A 13,661-nucleotide genomic window follows, 5' to 3' on the forward strand; every position below is an offset into this window, starting at 1 on the left:
TGAGGGCTCTGCTAGTTTTCTATTGGTCTAGCTGATTAATGAATAGCTCTGGACTGACATGACATACCTGAACAGATGTTTTCAGCATTTTTCCTGTAATAATTGAAAAATTCATGTTGAATTGTGTAATGAAGGAATTAATGGGTTTCTTTGATTCGGTGGCTACAGCTGAAGAAAAATGTCTTGTGCATCCTTGTTCTGCTGAGATGGCAGGTCAGACCATATGGATTTATGTAGTGATTATTTTTTCTTATAATAACAAAGCAAAAATTGAAAGGAGCTTTTTGGGTGGAAGAAAAGAGTTTCAATGTCTCAAAGAAGTTACAGTGAAAAAAGTCCTGATTGTGATCCTTATTCAAGAATTATTCCTCATCACCTTTATGAATACCGTGGACATACTTTCAGCATGCACATTAGATAGTTCTGATTTTCACCTTTGTCAGAAAGAGCTTAAGATGTGAATCTTGAAACTCATGAGACTATTCAAAATAATAATAAATAATAAATAAAATAAAATGTGAATATAATATTCAAAATAATAATAATTTAGGGTTATTCTTATTAATATTTGAATTTTGAGGCTTTACAATTACAAGGCTTTTATTTGCAGCAATGGTAACTAAAAATGGTCATTCTTTAAAATGAAAGCTTCATGGATGGTTTGCAAGAAGAGGCTGGATAGACTTATGTCTGCTGTAGTATAGGAATAGGGCATCCTGCATTTGTACATAGGGTTGGATTAGATCTGGGGTGTCCAATTTGTGGCATGCATGCCCCAAGTGGCACAGACAGCCTCTGTGTATGACACATGGCAGATCAGGGAGGGGACAGACAACACAGCAGCAGATAGGGCAGGAAGCAGAAAACAGAGCAGTATTTTGGGTAAGGGAGAACAGGTCAGGAAAGAGAAGGAGGAGCAGACAGGGGAAGGGAATTGGGGTGACACTCAGAGTGGATGTGGGGGCAATTTGTGGCATGCCTGCTTAAAGGGCTAGCCCCCATTAGACTAGATGATCAGGTCAATTCCAACCTTTTTATTTTATGACTCTATTATAATATCGCTCCATAAGGTGGGGCTTGAAGAACATTACTAAATATTGTGAGACTAATAATAGATTTGTGAGTATAAGTTACATTGGGATCAACTATTACACCTTCCCTTGCCTAAAATGGGCCTTGGTCACAGAAAAGCATAACTAGTCTGTGTGGTTTCAGTGAACATCCAGACATGTATAAAGCTAGAAGCGTTCATGTTTCTGTAATTAAACGTTTGTTCTCTTGGGAATTCTTGTGTCACTGGAGGTATTCTGAAGAGCTCACTCGGCAAAAGCAGTCCATTGCTGACTCTTAATATACGTCTGATGGGAAGGCAGGGAGTTGTGGGGGTTGGGCTGGAAGTGTAAGAACATCAATAGCATGGAGATTGCTATATATGACCCTTGTAAATCCTAACACTTGCCTGGCTTATTTGTTTTTTCCTGCTGCTATGCTGGTGCTGCCCTAAAAGCTGCAGTTGTTAATTGCAGGGCTAGGAGTGCCAGGATGCTTTTTAACATAATTGGTAGATTTCATGCACAAACTTCTGTGAGAGGGAGTGGAGGGAGGCAGGCAGGAAATCGGTGCCATCTGGCAACCTGCACAACCATGGAAACAAAATCCACCAGCAATATTAAAAAGAGCACCAGCATTGCTAAAGGTGTGATTAACAACTGCAGGTTGCACTAGGTTGTTTTTTGTTGTTGTTGGGGGTCCTAGCCAAATAGTTTTGCCTTGGGCTTTTGTTACAGTGAATAACACCTCTGTCTAAAATGAAAAAGTACATTGAACACTAGATGAATATGCTCAGGCTTATATTCACATTCTGAGGAGAGAAGTAGGCCGCTTTCCTTCCTGAAGCATTCAGTTTTCCTTCTGCCTGATATTTAGATTGCATTTTATTTTCAGAAGTAACCTACCATTCCCAGCCATCAGTAGCTGAGAAGATGGAACTAGTGTTGTCTGTCAGGCGGTGTTATCTCCTAAATGCTATTTTGGACTGGCATTGATTTGATTCTTCAGCTCGAGCCTAAATATTGTGTGTGTGTGTATATATGTTTAAAAAAAAGTTTCAACAGCTTTTTTTTGTATGAGTGAATTGGACAGCGAGTGTTATTCCCAAGCAAAGGAAATGAGAGGTAATGCTGAGGAGATTATACATTTGAGACCAAGAATATTTGTGCAAAGTGAAAATTGGTGGTTCCACTGTAGCCCTCTGATACCAATTATTTATTTTGAGGGGAAAATCCTGGAGCAACCATGGCTGATCTCTGGTTGGATGAAATAAGAGAACTTTCTTTTTTTTTAAAGAACTTAAACTCTGAAAGGAGATATCTGAGCTGTTTTTGCAGTTGCAGAGGGTACAGTTCTTCCTAATGAAACTTGTGTTTGAGAGCGAAACTATTTGCAGCTCACTGAACAAAGGAACTATAATAATATTAAACTTCTTCCCAGTTTTCTAGACCTAGAGCTCTGGCTCTTACTGAAGGAACAAGCCCACAGGCTTTTTCTTTAATGAGCTGTTTTGGATTGTGTGTCCATAATTTATTAATGTAATTGCTTTATTATTACATTTGTGTGGCTGAAAGGAAGCTGTCTTTAATGGACATAGAAATTCATGTAGCATCTTTATAAAAGATGCATTATTGGTGAGAAAAATGCATGTTGTACTAGCAGCTTTTGTTTAGAAGGTCTTTTTTCAGTTATTGCAGTTCATATATAATTATTCCTAAATTTTACATGGCCATGAGGATATCTATAATGTGAATATAATTGCTAACGTGTTACATAGCCAAAGAACTGTGTTTCTTCAGCTGAAATGTAATGTGTTCTAATTTACCTTAAATATATCTAAGATAACAGATGGCTCATATTCTTATATTTATCTTTACCTTCCTATATGTGATATGCGTAATGTGTAAAGACAGATTTGCGTTGGAATAAATGAAAACAAACCTAATTTAAAGTAAAAGTAGACAAAGTAAACAAAGCCTTCAACTCCAGTTGTAAGCCTTTAATTTAATTGGAAGATGTCATGGAAAAATTATATCCAAAGCAGTTGTGTATCTTGAGTTCAGTCTCCACTTGATTTTTAATAATAAATTAGTTAAAAAAAAAATCAAGTGCTTAGAAGGCATGTGTTTTTGTTTTATATTCATCAAGTCTGATTATAATCAGCAATATTTTATCATAGTGATAATGAGAAAGGGCAGACACTTCACAGGCATAACACAGATCACTAGTCCACTATTGTTTTGTTTTATAATTTCCAAAAAAATCTGGTACAGTAGCTAGGAGCTCTCATCACCTGTTTCATTGATGACAAACACTTAAACTTGCCTGTGCTAGTTTCTAGAAATTGTCAGTTGGAAAACAATGAAAAAAACTTGATCTGTTTTGTGGACCCTTGACTTACCCTATTTATACACAAATTCCATTGGAGTTGACTCTCTTCAGAATGCATTTTTTCTGCTCACTTTTGCTTCATAAATCTGTGAGTTAACCTAGACAATTTTGACAGGTGCCAGTCAGTGGTCTAGGACTGGAGGACAAGCCCCTTCATCTCCAAACTATGAAAACTCTCTACACTCCTTGGTAAGAATTGTTTAAAACTACGTATTCCTTTCTAGATAAGAGGTGGAAGTTCATTTTTGTATAAATCCTGCATATCATTAAAGAAAACAGTAGGATAGCATTACAAATGAATTCTTTGTTAGCAAATGATCTGGTTCAGTTGAACGATATAAGACATGCAGGGTGTGTCTTTCACCATCTGTTCCTTGGGCATCAGGCTTCTATGCTAAGGACAGCTGGTGCTAAAATACTTTTATGAGATTCTGGTACCTTTTCACAAACCCATAGCTAATTCTTATCTAAAGTTCACTCTGAAGAAAAGATAAAGATTTCATGCTTTGCATTTACTTTGTACTCTTTTTGTTTTCTTATGTGGTAATCCTGTGGGCTTTTTGCCATTACATTGTCATTAAAGCATTAAAATTGTAAATTTTAATAGTTTATTATTCTGTTTACATCCATTGTTGGGGAATGTTAGAATTACTTCATTCTTCCTAAAAGAGTAGGCTTCATAAGGAAAAAGCCACATAGGAAAAAAACCTACAGTATTGGGAAATTTTGTAATGGTACTGAAATTTTGAAGAGGGTTTTATTTACTGTTTTCTCCAGTGCTTGAATTTCTGATATAGCATAAGGAAGGGTAAAGGGGGTGGAAATAATTGAAGGAATATAGAGGAAGGCTCTGGTTGTTTGTTAATACTCAAAGATTATCTAGCTTCCAAAGATATAATTTCCTTTTCTGTGTCGAATGTAAATAGATAGAAGAGAAATCAAGTTCCCTTTCTTCACACATTTTGCAATTAAATATAATCAATATTATGCACTTTAGAATGCTAACATTATAACTGCAGTGGTAAGCATTAGTCTTCTCTTACCTTAATATAATCAGATCTCTGTGGCATTAACTTGACTAACATTTTATGCTGACATGCACATCAGCTGTTTCCTCACCTCCTTTTTGAATTAATCTTAACCTGTGCTTTGCTTCCTGTTCTGTCTTGACTTTGCCAGAAAAATCGAGTTGAGCAGCAACTTCACGAGCATTTGCAAGATGCAATGTCCTTCTTAAAGGATGTCTGTGAGGTACTATTTCTCTTTAGATGGTGCCTTTTTATGTTTCAGTTAATTCTACTTACACGTTCCCTATGAAAAATGTAAGTTAGTACAGTGTGACCAGACTTCTGCTTCCATTATTTTGCCATTTCAGTTTCTAGAACTGCAACAAAAGAATAATCTTTACTTTGTAAAGAAACAATAAACAGACATAGAGAAATATTTTGTTGCAATGCCCAGAATTCATGCATTTATTAGGGAAAATGTTCCCATCTACATTGAGACAGTTAATTATAAAATGTATAATAAATTCATAACTTGAATATAGAGCATGATTTGGAAAATGATCACTTGGAATAAAACTTGTCCAGTCTGTATATGTCCTCAAAATAGGCAGTACCTTTGAATTTGCATCAAGAATTGTTACCAAAGTAGCGAGACTCATTTTACAATCTTTCTTTCTCGTCCTATACTAGGAGACTTACTTTTGATACTCTTTTGTTGTTGTCATTCTGTTCTGTTATGCTCATGCTGTACAATAGAAGCTAAATAGCATTAACCTTTTAGTGAGTTTCACTTTAAGAAGCTGCCATCTCTAAGATAGCTTTCATTTCATATCTCCAAATACTTTCTTTTTTCCTGTTTGTTTGTAGTGCTGGTAGGTGCTTTTGAAGCCTTTTCAGTATTGCATCTTGTTTGCTGTCTTGTCTCCCAAAGTAGAAACTGTTACAATATAATGAATTAAGCAGATGTATACAGTAAATGACGTTTAGTGCTCCTCTTAAATCCCAACAGCAGTCTCGAATGGAGGATCGCTTGGACAGACTTGATGATGCCATCCATGTCCTACGAAATCATGCTGTTGGGCCTTCAACAAGTCTATCAGGTGGCCACAGTGACATACATAGTTTATTGGGACCATCCCATAATGGGCCAATTGGAAGCCTAAACTCAAATTATGGAGCACCTAGTCTTGTAACAACTAATCGACAAGCATCAATGGTAACAATTTTTAATAGATATTAATAAATTATTACCAATGTTAACTTCCATTCTCTTTAAATAAAAGTAGAGCCTAAAAATGTGATGCACATTCTCAGTGATACTTATCAAGAATCAAATATTAAAGATGCACAGTGGAGAAAGCAATGGCATACAACTGCACCTGCTGCTAGTTTCCAATTAGAAAGAATATTTTGGGTGGCAGGGAGAAAAGACAGGGAAAAATCTAGACTTTGGCCTGGTCAATGGCCCATAAAATCCTGCTGTGACCATATGCAGAAAGCTGAGACTTTCTGCTGAGACCATTTGAGCTTATACATGCATTTTTTCCAGATGTGTAATAATTGGCAGAACAGTTTTCTCCTTGAAATTCTGAATAGGGAGATTGAATGGGAAAAGCAGTCAAGAAGGACTGAATTTCAAGTGTTCTGGTCTGGAAAAGCTGTTTATTGTAAATTGGAGCTAGTTTTCAATAGCAGATGCTGGCAGAAGACTGGAAGGAAGCTGTTGGAATGTGGAACCATAGGGTGTGCAGGCTGAAAATTTAAACTTTTTTTCCAAATGAAAAAGGGGTTGGAGCACAGCTGTAGTATATGTAACAACGAGGAGGAAACAATTTTTAGATTAATCCCCAAGAAGAGTGAAATAACTCAATCCATTTTATTTGGGTTCTTTAAACATGTGAACTATTCAGAAAAAAATAGGATTAGGAGTTTCATAGATCAACAATATATGTTGAAAGCATTATATAGTAAATTAAATCCACTCAGAGCACTGCTTCTCTCCCCTTTTCCCTCCTCTCTCCTACCCCCTGTCCAAATGCTTAAAGGATAAGGCTTTTAAAAACATGCTTATTTTAGTGGTGCCATGTGTTTGCATGTTTACAGCATAATTTTAAAGACCAGTTACATGCTGTTAAATTTTCTCTTATAAAACAGAATCACAGCTGGATACTGTGTGATCAAGGCAAAATTTCACCTATCATCAGAATAATTAGATACCCCAATTGCTGAAGGGCTTGTATTCTATAAAACTGAATTAGTTCCAGGTTTTCCCATTCACACGTCAGACATCCATTTATATTGATTTCAGAGCCACTGTAGTAAACATCAAAAGGGGCTGGTTAGTTTCTTATAAGCAGCCTTTTTTTCATCAGTATACCCAATTGCAGGCTTTCATATAATTTCATAGTAGGTTTTTAGTAATGGAACAGGTTATGTATAATGCCTTGAAATTAGAATTCACTCTGTTGTTGTCCAACTGAACTGAAGGAATGCTGAAAAGGAGAACAGTGTAGTATTCTAGTAAAGAGACTGAACGATGGAAGACTTTCTCTTTTAGGTCAGTAAATTGAGTGCCTAAAACTGCAGTGACAAAATTTGTTTTAGCAAATTAGATTTGTTCCTGATCAGGCACATGAAACTTTCTCTTATTCTTTCTCCTTACTCTGAATTCAGGTGATTCGTGTATCTTCCTTTCCCCATGTATCTCTAATTTGTAGCTAAGCTGTGACAGGAGAAATCTTAGAAATTTCTCAGCCATCTTAAAGATAGCCATACTATCAGCATACCCTTTGAAGTGCCACTTGCCACTTGGTTCTCTGTTTTCGTATAGAGGTTTCATTACCTGCAAAGTGATAAGAAAATAACTACTTTGTGAAGAAAAGGAGATGAGTAGGAGAGAGAGGAGGATTCAAATAACTGATTTCAGGTGTTGCTTTTGGTTCCTCTGCTGTAAATCTAGTGCAACTGACAGCAAAACCTGGTCCCATTTGGTATCAAAACTGTTTACATTCCATTAAATCGGGGAGCTGAGTACAAACGTAGCTGCATAGTGATTTTTAGACAAAGGCTGTAATACTGCACTGGGCTCTTACTTTTGATTGAGAGTTGCTAAGGATGGTCTTGACCTATCAGAAAAGAAGTCAGACTTACAGTAGAAAAACAAAAAAGTTAATCATTTGCTTTCATTTTTATGCTGATTGAGCACACAAAATGAAATGCATTCAAAGCCTACTCTATCTCGGCTTTTCAATCAGCTTGAAAAGTGAGTAAAGTGAAAAAATTCCCAGGCTAAATCTTACTCCTTTTTGCATCAGTGTGACTCAGTTGACTGCAATAGAGACCAGAACATGGCTCGTTATGGCCCAATCCAGTTGCTTATAGAGTGTCTTTTAAATCTCATCTGGACTCAGATTAACTCATTGAGTGAGCAGGAGGAGACCTTATACATCTGAATAACGGAAATCTAGTCCTCCCATGTTCGATTTGTTATTAGCAGTTGCATTATAGCCATGTCCCATAAGTAGGGGTCTTACCGATTTTCATGGGTTGATTGTGGCATAAAGTTCTCATTCTGTGGTCATTTTGTGGTGGCTCTGTCCCTTGGTGCTGATTGGCGGAAAGGCCCTGCCCCTCTGTATTGAAGCCCTGTGAGGATGAGGAGAGGTAGCTGCCATCCTGATTGCTGGCTGCCCTTCATGCAGCCCTTTGGCACTGATTGGTAGAGGGGAAGGAGGGACAAGAGGACAGCAGCCATTTTGTTTGCTGCCCTTCATGCTTCCCCTCCAGCCAGCACCTTCCCCTCCAGGCAGTGAGGACCACTGGCTCCCACAAGAGAGCCAGCGTTTTATTTTTATTACGTTTTTGTTGTTGTTGATTTTGTGGATTTTACAGAGAGTCTTGAAACCACAAATTTAAATAGGCCCCTACCTGTAAGTGTGAAGTACTTACCTGTATGTAGAAGGACCACACACCCAGTTCATTTCAAAAGTCTTCTTGGTTTTACCATTCTTTTTCTTAAAATCATAGTTATATATGAGCACTTGGGAGAAAGAAGGCTAATCAGACAAAGGGCTTTATTTGACATGCGCAGTAGATTTTAAGAGATGTCCCTTAGTTTGGAAACTAAATATTCTTTTGCATTAGGTTTTGAAGAAATCCTCTGTTTGTGTTAATGAAAAAATAGTCTATCACCTAAAAAGTGCATGTGTTAATAGAAGAACTCAACATTGATAAGGTTTTTTTTGAGTTGTCACTGTTTTTGTTATTAAATATGAGGGAGAGTTTTGCCAAGGAATTGTATTCATCAAGATTTAGCAGTAAATGAAATTTCATCTTCTGAAAAATCTTAATACAAGATATTTTAGTACTTCAGCTTAAAAAAAAATAAATTAAATTTCCCCAGAAGAAGCTAGGAAATGAGTAATTTAACTCCTTTTTATGTGATTAGTGTAACCAGACATGGTTTTAGTTTAACATGTGCTTAATTTTTGAGCCAGATTATTTTAAAACTCCAGTTGACTTCATTTCCTGCTCACTCTGAACATCCTTGTTTTCTTTTTTGCCATGCTGTCCATAACACTTACCCTGGTCTTTATTCAGGGAAATGTTCTAATATCTCAGCATCATCAAATGTTTGCTGTGTTGTCTTTGAAGTCAATTGTATTTTCTTTTATGTAATGCTTAAAAGTAAAAAGGAAGAAATACTCTTCTATTCTTATTCAAGCTGTTTTCTATATATTATCACTGTAATACAATGGTAAGGGCACAGCATGAACTGATAAAAGCCAGAAATCTTCAGTTAAGAATGAAACTAAATCCTCAGCTCACTGTTGTTCCCAGGTACAATAGGGATCTGAGAAGAATTGGGTGATTTTTATAGGGTGTGCTGTATCTCCTGCAATAGGTAGGCACAAAACGACAATTCAAGGTGATAGCCCTGCAAGTTGCTCTGCCAGGAACAAACCCCATGTCTGCACAGAGTTCCCTTGCTGTCGTGTGGCTCTGTAAGAACGTACCCACATGGAAGAACTTGTACGGTTGCAGTTAAGTGTAGGATCTTGATTCCTAGGCTCTTTCAGTAAAACTTGGCTGTGGAAAATCTGGATGGCTAGTGCGATTTAAAACCCATGTTGCCTAGTCAAACTGATGTTTAAGTGAGCTGTCAAACTCAGCTCTATGGCCTACATAGACAAATACTAATTCTCAGTTTCTGAGCTCATCAGTTTTACCATCAGAGGTTTGAAGTTAATATTTTAATTTTATATTTAATTTAATATTCAGGCTACAGCATGATAAACAAAAATAGTGTGAATGCTCTTTATAGTACAGTAAAAGCTGTGTTATCCGGCACTTTACCATCTGGAATGCTCTATAAACCGGCATCTGTCCCACCATGGCACTTCTGGTTTTGCCGCCGCAAGCCAAGTCCCACTTCTTTCTCGTGGACCATGGCCTGGAGCAAAGCAGCTTGTGTGGGGGCCCCCCCTCCCTGTCCCCTGGCACACTGACACCAGGGCGTGAAAGCCCTGGCGCACTGGGCGTGGTGGGAGGAACAGCGGCCCAAACAGGCAGACGCCGCCAACCTGCCAGGCTGGAGATAAGTATAACACTCAGATAACCATTTTTCTGTGGCTCCTCAGGATTATTACCATCTGCCATGTAAATTTTTAAGTCATACTTGAATAATCCAAATCAGTCAGAAATTTTTTTTAATTTGGCTACAAGAAACTTCAGATTAAGACGTCATTATTACATATACATTTTGAGTGCATTATCCATATCTGCCTTTGTTTAAATACATTTTTAAAATAAATACCCAGTAAACCATAATGATTGGGTGTTTTTTTCTCTGAAATGTTTTGAAGACCGTATTTTTAAAAACCTTTACTCACCCATTTAATTGTAACTTGTGGTTTTCTGCATAGTATAAATAAATGCTTTGTATAGGTAAGAAAAGCTTGCTGTGTGCTTCCCGAACTTAGCTATGCCATTTAAAAATTTATTGCAAAAATATTTCAATTTCATTTTAGGTGGATTGTTTCTTAAACTCCTTTCCTAAAACAGAAGCTATGTTTTCAGTTTTGCAAGCATAAAATGTATCCTTGATTGGTCAATTTCTCTTTTTTCATTCTTATACACTGAAATCAGTTGCAGAGTCTACAGGTAAACATGAACTTCTTAATTGAAGCTTAGAACAATCTATTTTTGTTTAAAAAGTAACATTTCTAATAATTTATAATGGCAACATTGGAAAGCCCTTAAAAGTAATAGAACACTTATTTCCAATAAACTACAGTAAGAGAAATATGTAAAAATACAAAAATGGTTTAATCAAGATTGGAGTCAAAATTAGATATTTGACATCAGTATTCCAGACACTACAGTTTGACCAGTGAGAGAAAAAACTGGTTCACATCAATTCACATGCAGGTTTATTCATAATCTGGTAGTTTATTCTTTTTAGTTTGAAGCAGCTGATTACATTTAACATTTTTTTTCTATGTTCAACTGTAAACCCATTAGTGAGATGAAATGAAAATAAGTCCCTTGGTGGGTACCTACCAAAAGTACAGCAGTGAAGGAGGAAAACTTTATGTCATTTGTTGGATTCTGACTTCTATTCTGAAGTGAAGGTTCACAATTATTAAAATTTAGACAAGTATGGCATGAGTTTCAGCCCTTCCCTCTCAACTAGCAGGCTGTCAGCTGTATGCTAATGAGTTGAACAATTAAAACACCATCCTCTCTGGCCCTACTGATCTGGCCACTCTACTGAGACAAAGAACTGTGTACACCTGTTGTGCATGTGGATGGTCCCATTCTAATGTGTTACAATGATTATAGAGTATAAGCTAGAGGAGTATGGTGAGCAAGGGTTAAACAGGACAGCGGTGACTGTGAAACTTAAATTTTCCAGGAAATATAAGAGGAACATTTGTGAAAGGAATCAAGTTACAAAGAGAGTTCTGCTAACTTCATTATGCTGAAATATTCCAGATTGCATGCTTCAGACTATTCCCATTCTTCTCTCGCGTGATATAAAAGGATGGGTTTTTTCCTTTTTGCTAAATGTGTAAATACATGGAAATGACTGTACTGCAAAGCAGATGCTTTTGGTTTGCTTCTGATGATATAGTTATTTTACATGTATTTGTGTAAGGGGCATATTTATAGCTGCAGTGCAAAGAATGTACTGACACAATTTTGGAGAACGTTGGGGGGACTGGAGAGTCTTAACAAGGTATTTCCATTTGGAGTGCTCATTACTAAAAATATGTCAAGTTTTCATTTACATTAAAAAGGAGCCGTCTCTAAAAGTCTACATTTAAAAGCACTGGTGAGATTAAATTGTTGAAGTTAAGAATCAGTTTTAAGAAGTGCTACAAGGTTTTCACTTCTCCCTAGAGCCTGTTCTTTTGAGGCTTGGTATCAGTGGGAGTTGAAGGCCGTAAGCACCTTTCAGGAACTCTAGGATCAGTCCTTAAATAAGAATTCTAGTGATGGGTTGTGGGTCTAGCTCATATGCTTAAAAGGAAGGCAGTGAGAGAGAACTAAAGTACAGCTAGAAAAATTAAGCTGTTATGTTGGGTATAAATGTTTTTAGGTCTGTTATTTTGAGCAGTTAACATTTCATTTGCCTTCATGGTTACTGTAAACTTTTACTCGGATATGTATTGTAAACTTTTACTCGGATATGTATTGTTAGTTCTCATGAAAAGAGATGTTAACTTTCATTCAGTTGCTACATTTAGTTCACATCATATGCTGAAACAAAAATTGCTGATGTGACAGGCAGTTTGGTAATATAAAATATTTTAAATAAGTAAATATTTTGCTGTAAACCTTGTTAGCCTTAGTTGTTTGTGTTGGATTTGTGAGCATCCATTACCAGGAACTGGAACATGGACTTAAATTCAGCCCTTTTTATTTCCAATCTATTTTCTGAATCTGTCAGAATTAATCTGTCAGTCTGTCATCTTTAGATTAGCCCTTGATTTTTAGAGGTGCCAAGAATCTGGCAGCTGTTAGGTTATGTTTGTACACAGCTTGGAGAATTTTTTTGCAATACTTTTTGTAAATAGGCTTTAAAGCTAACCTGCCCCTGAAGCCTTTCAGCAGTCTGTAGCTTGAATAAAAGCACCCTCATGTGTTAGGATTAAGCATAACCAGGAGAAACAAATCAAACACAGAGCCTCTAAGGCAAAATTCAGCAAAGACTTTTATTTTTTTAAAAGCCCAATCTTAGCAGTGAGTTTCATATTATAATATTGTGAAGAGAACTGTTTATTTTGTAGGCTAAAATACCACAGCCTGTGCCTGTCTGCTACTGGTGAAGACAGTCACAAAGTTCACAGTGGCTGCAGTTTCAGTAGAACTGAGACCTCTAGGAGAACTTCCTCACAAATAAGCACCATCAAATCCAAAAGGGAAAAAAAATATATACCGTAAATGGCACCAGGCTATTCTGAAGTGCATGATGAATGGTTGAATACAAACCAATCCATAAAAATAACAAACCAGAATGGCCTGGTGGTAGCTTTCAATTTATTTATTAATTTATTTAATTTTTTAAAATGCTTTTCTTGTTCCTGTGTGTTAGCTCACAGGAAACTGTATATTAAACAAAGGATAAACTTGCATAAGAGTATTTATCTCTCTCTGGGTAAAACCCATACTAAGACATGAAAGGTAAAAGCTGCATTAATTACTCAAGAGGGATTCAAAGCTCAGCAGTTTACTGGGATTGAAGGATTTATTGAAAAACAGTGGTTCTCATGTGTAACTCCAGGCAATAAACCTATTTAATTAAAGGCTTAATCTTCTAGTTGACATGTTTGCTACTGTTCCAATAAAAAGCTTCATCTGTAGCCAATTTTTGTAACATACAATAATAGCAGAATTCTTGTTCATTTTTCTTCTTAGGGTTTGTTTTGGTTTGTTTTTTTTAACTGTTCTTTGAATTGCATTGGTTATATTTTAAAATAAAATGTTTCTAAATATTCTGTACATTTGGGAATCAGAACCTTTAATGAAGCAGTTTTGAGGTTCATTGTTTTTAAACTAGAGCTGCATTTCTTAGACCTCTTTTTTAAAGCTTGTTCCAAAAGAAAGTATTTAAATTGTAGTAATAGAATTGTCCTACTGCATGGCTTTTCCTAAAGATTTTGCCTTAAATCTGTGTGTGTGTGTGTGTGTGTGTGTGTGTGTGTGTGT

The 13,661-nt window shown here is 36.5% G+C and overlaps 1 protein-coding gene across 12 annotated transcripts in view; it reads left to right on the forward strand.

Moving 5' to 3' along the window:
* The window catches only part of TCF12 (transcription factor 12), a 407,201-nt gene that overhangs the window by 376,002 nt on the left and 17,538 nt on the right, over positions 1-13,661 (forward strand). For 6 of the 12 annotated variants that reach the window (XM_019504283.1, XM_019504284.1, XM_019504290.1 and 3 more), the window contains 2 exons: positions 3,557-3,630; positions 5,458-5,664. In XM_019504283.1, coding sequence (XP_019359828.1) covers positions 3,557-3,630; positions 5,458-5,664 — 281 coding nt within the window. Of the gene's footprint in view, positions 1-3,556; positions 3,631-4,620; positions 4,693-5,457; positions 5,665-13,661 lie in introns of all 12 variants that reach the window. The other 6 variants (XM_019504280.1, XM_019504282.1, XM_019504289.1 and 3 more) reach the window with 2 other exon arrangements.

The sequence above is a fragment of the Gavialis gangeticus genome, unplaced genomic scaffold (genome assembly GCF_001723915.1).
Source record: "Gavialis gangeticus isolate Ggan-Ray unplaced genomic scaffold, GavGan_comp1, whole genome shotgun sequence".
Classification (NCBI taxonomy): Eukaryota; Metazoa; Chordata; order Crocodylia; family Gavialidae; genus Gavialis; species Gavialis gangeticus.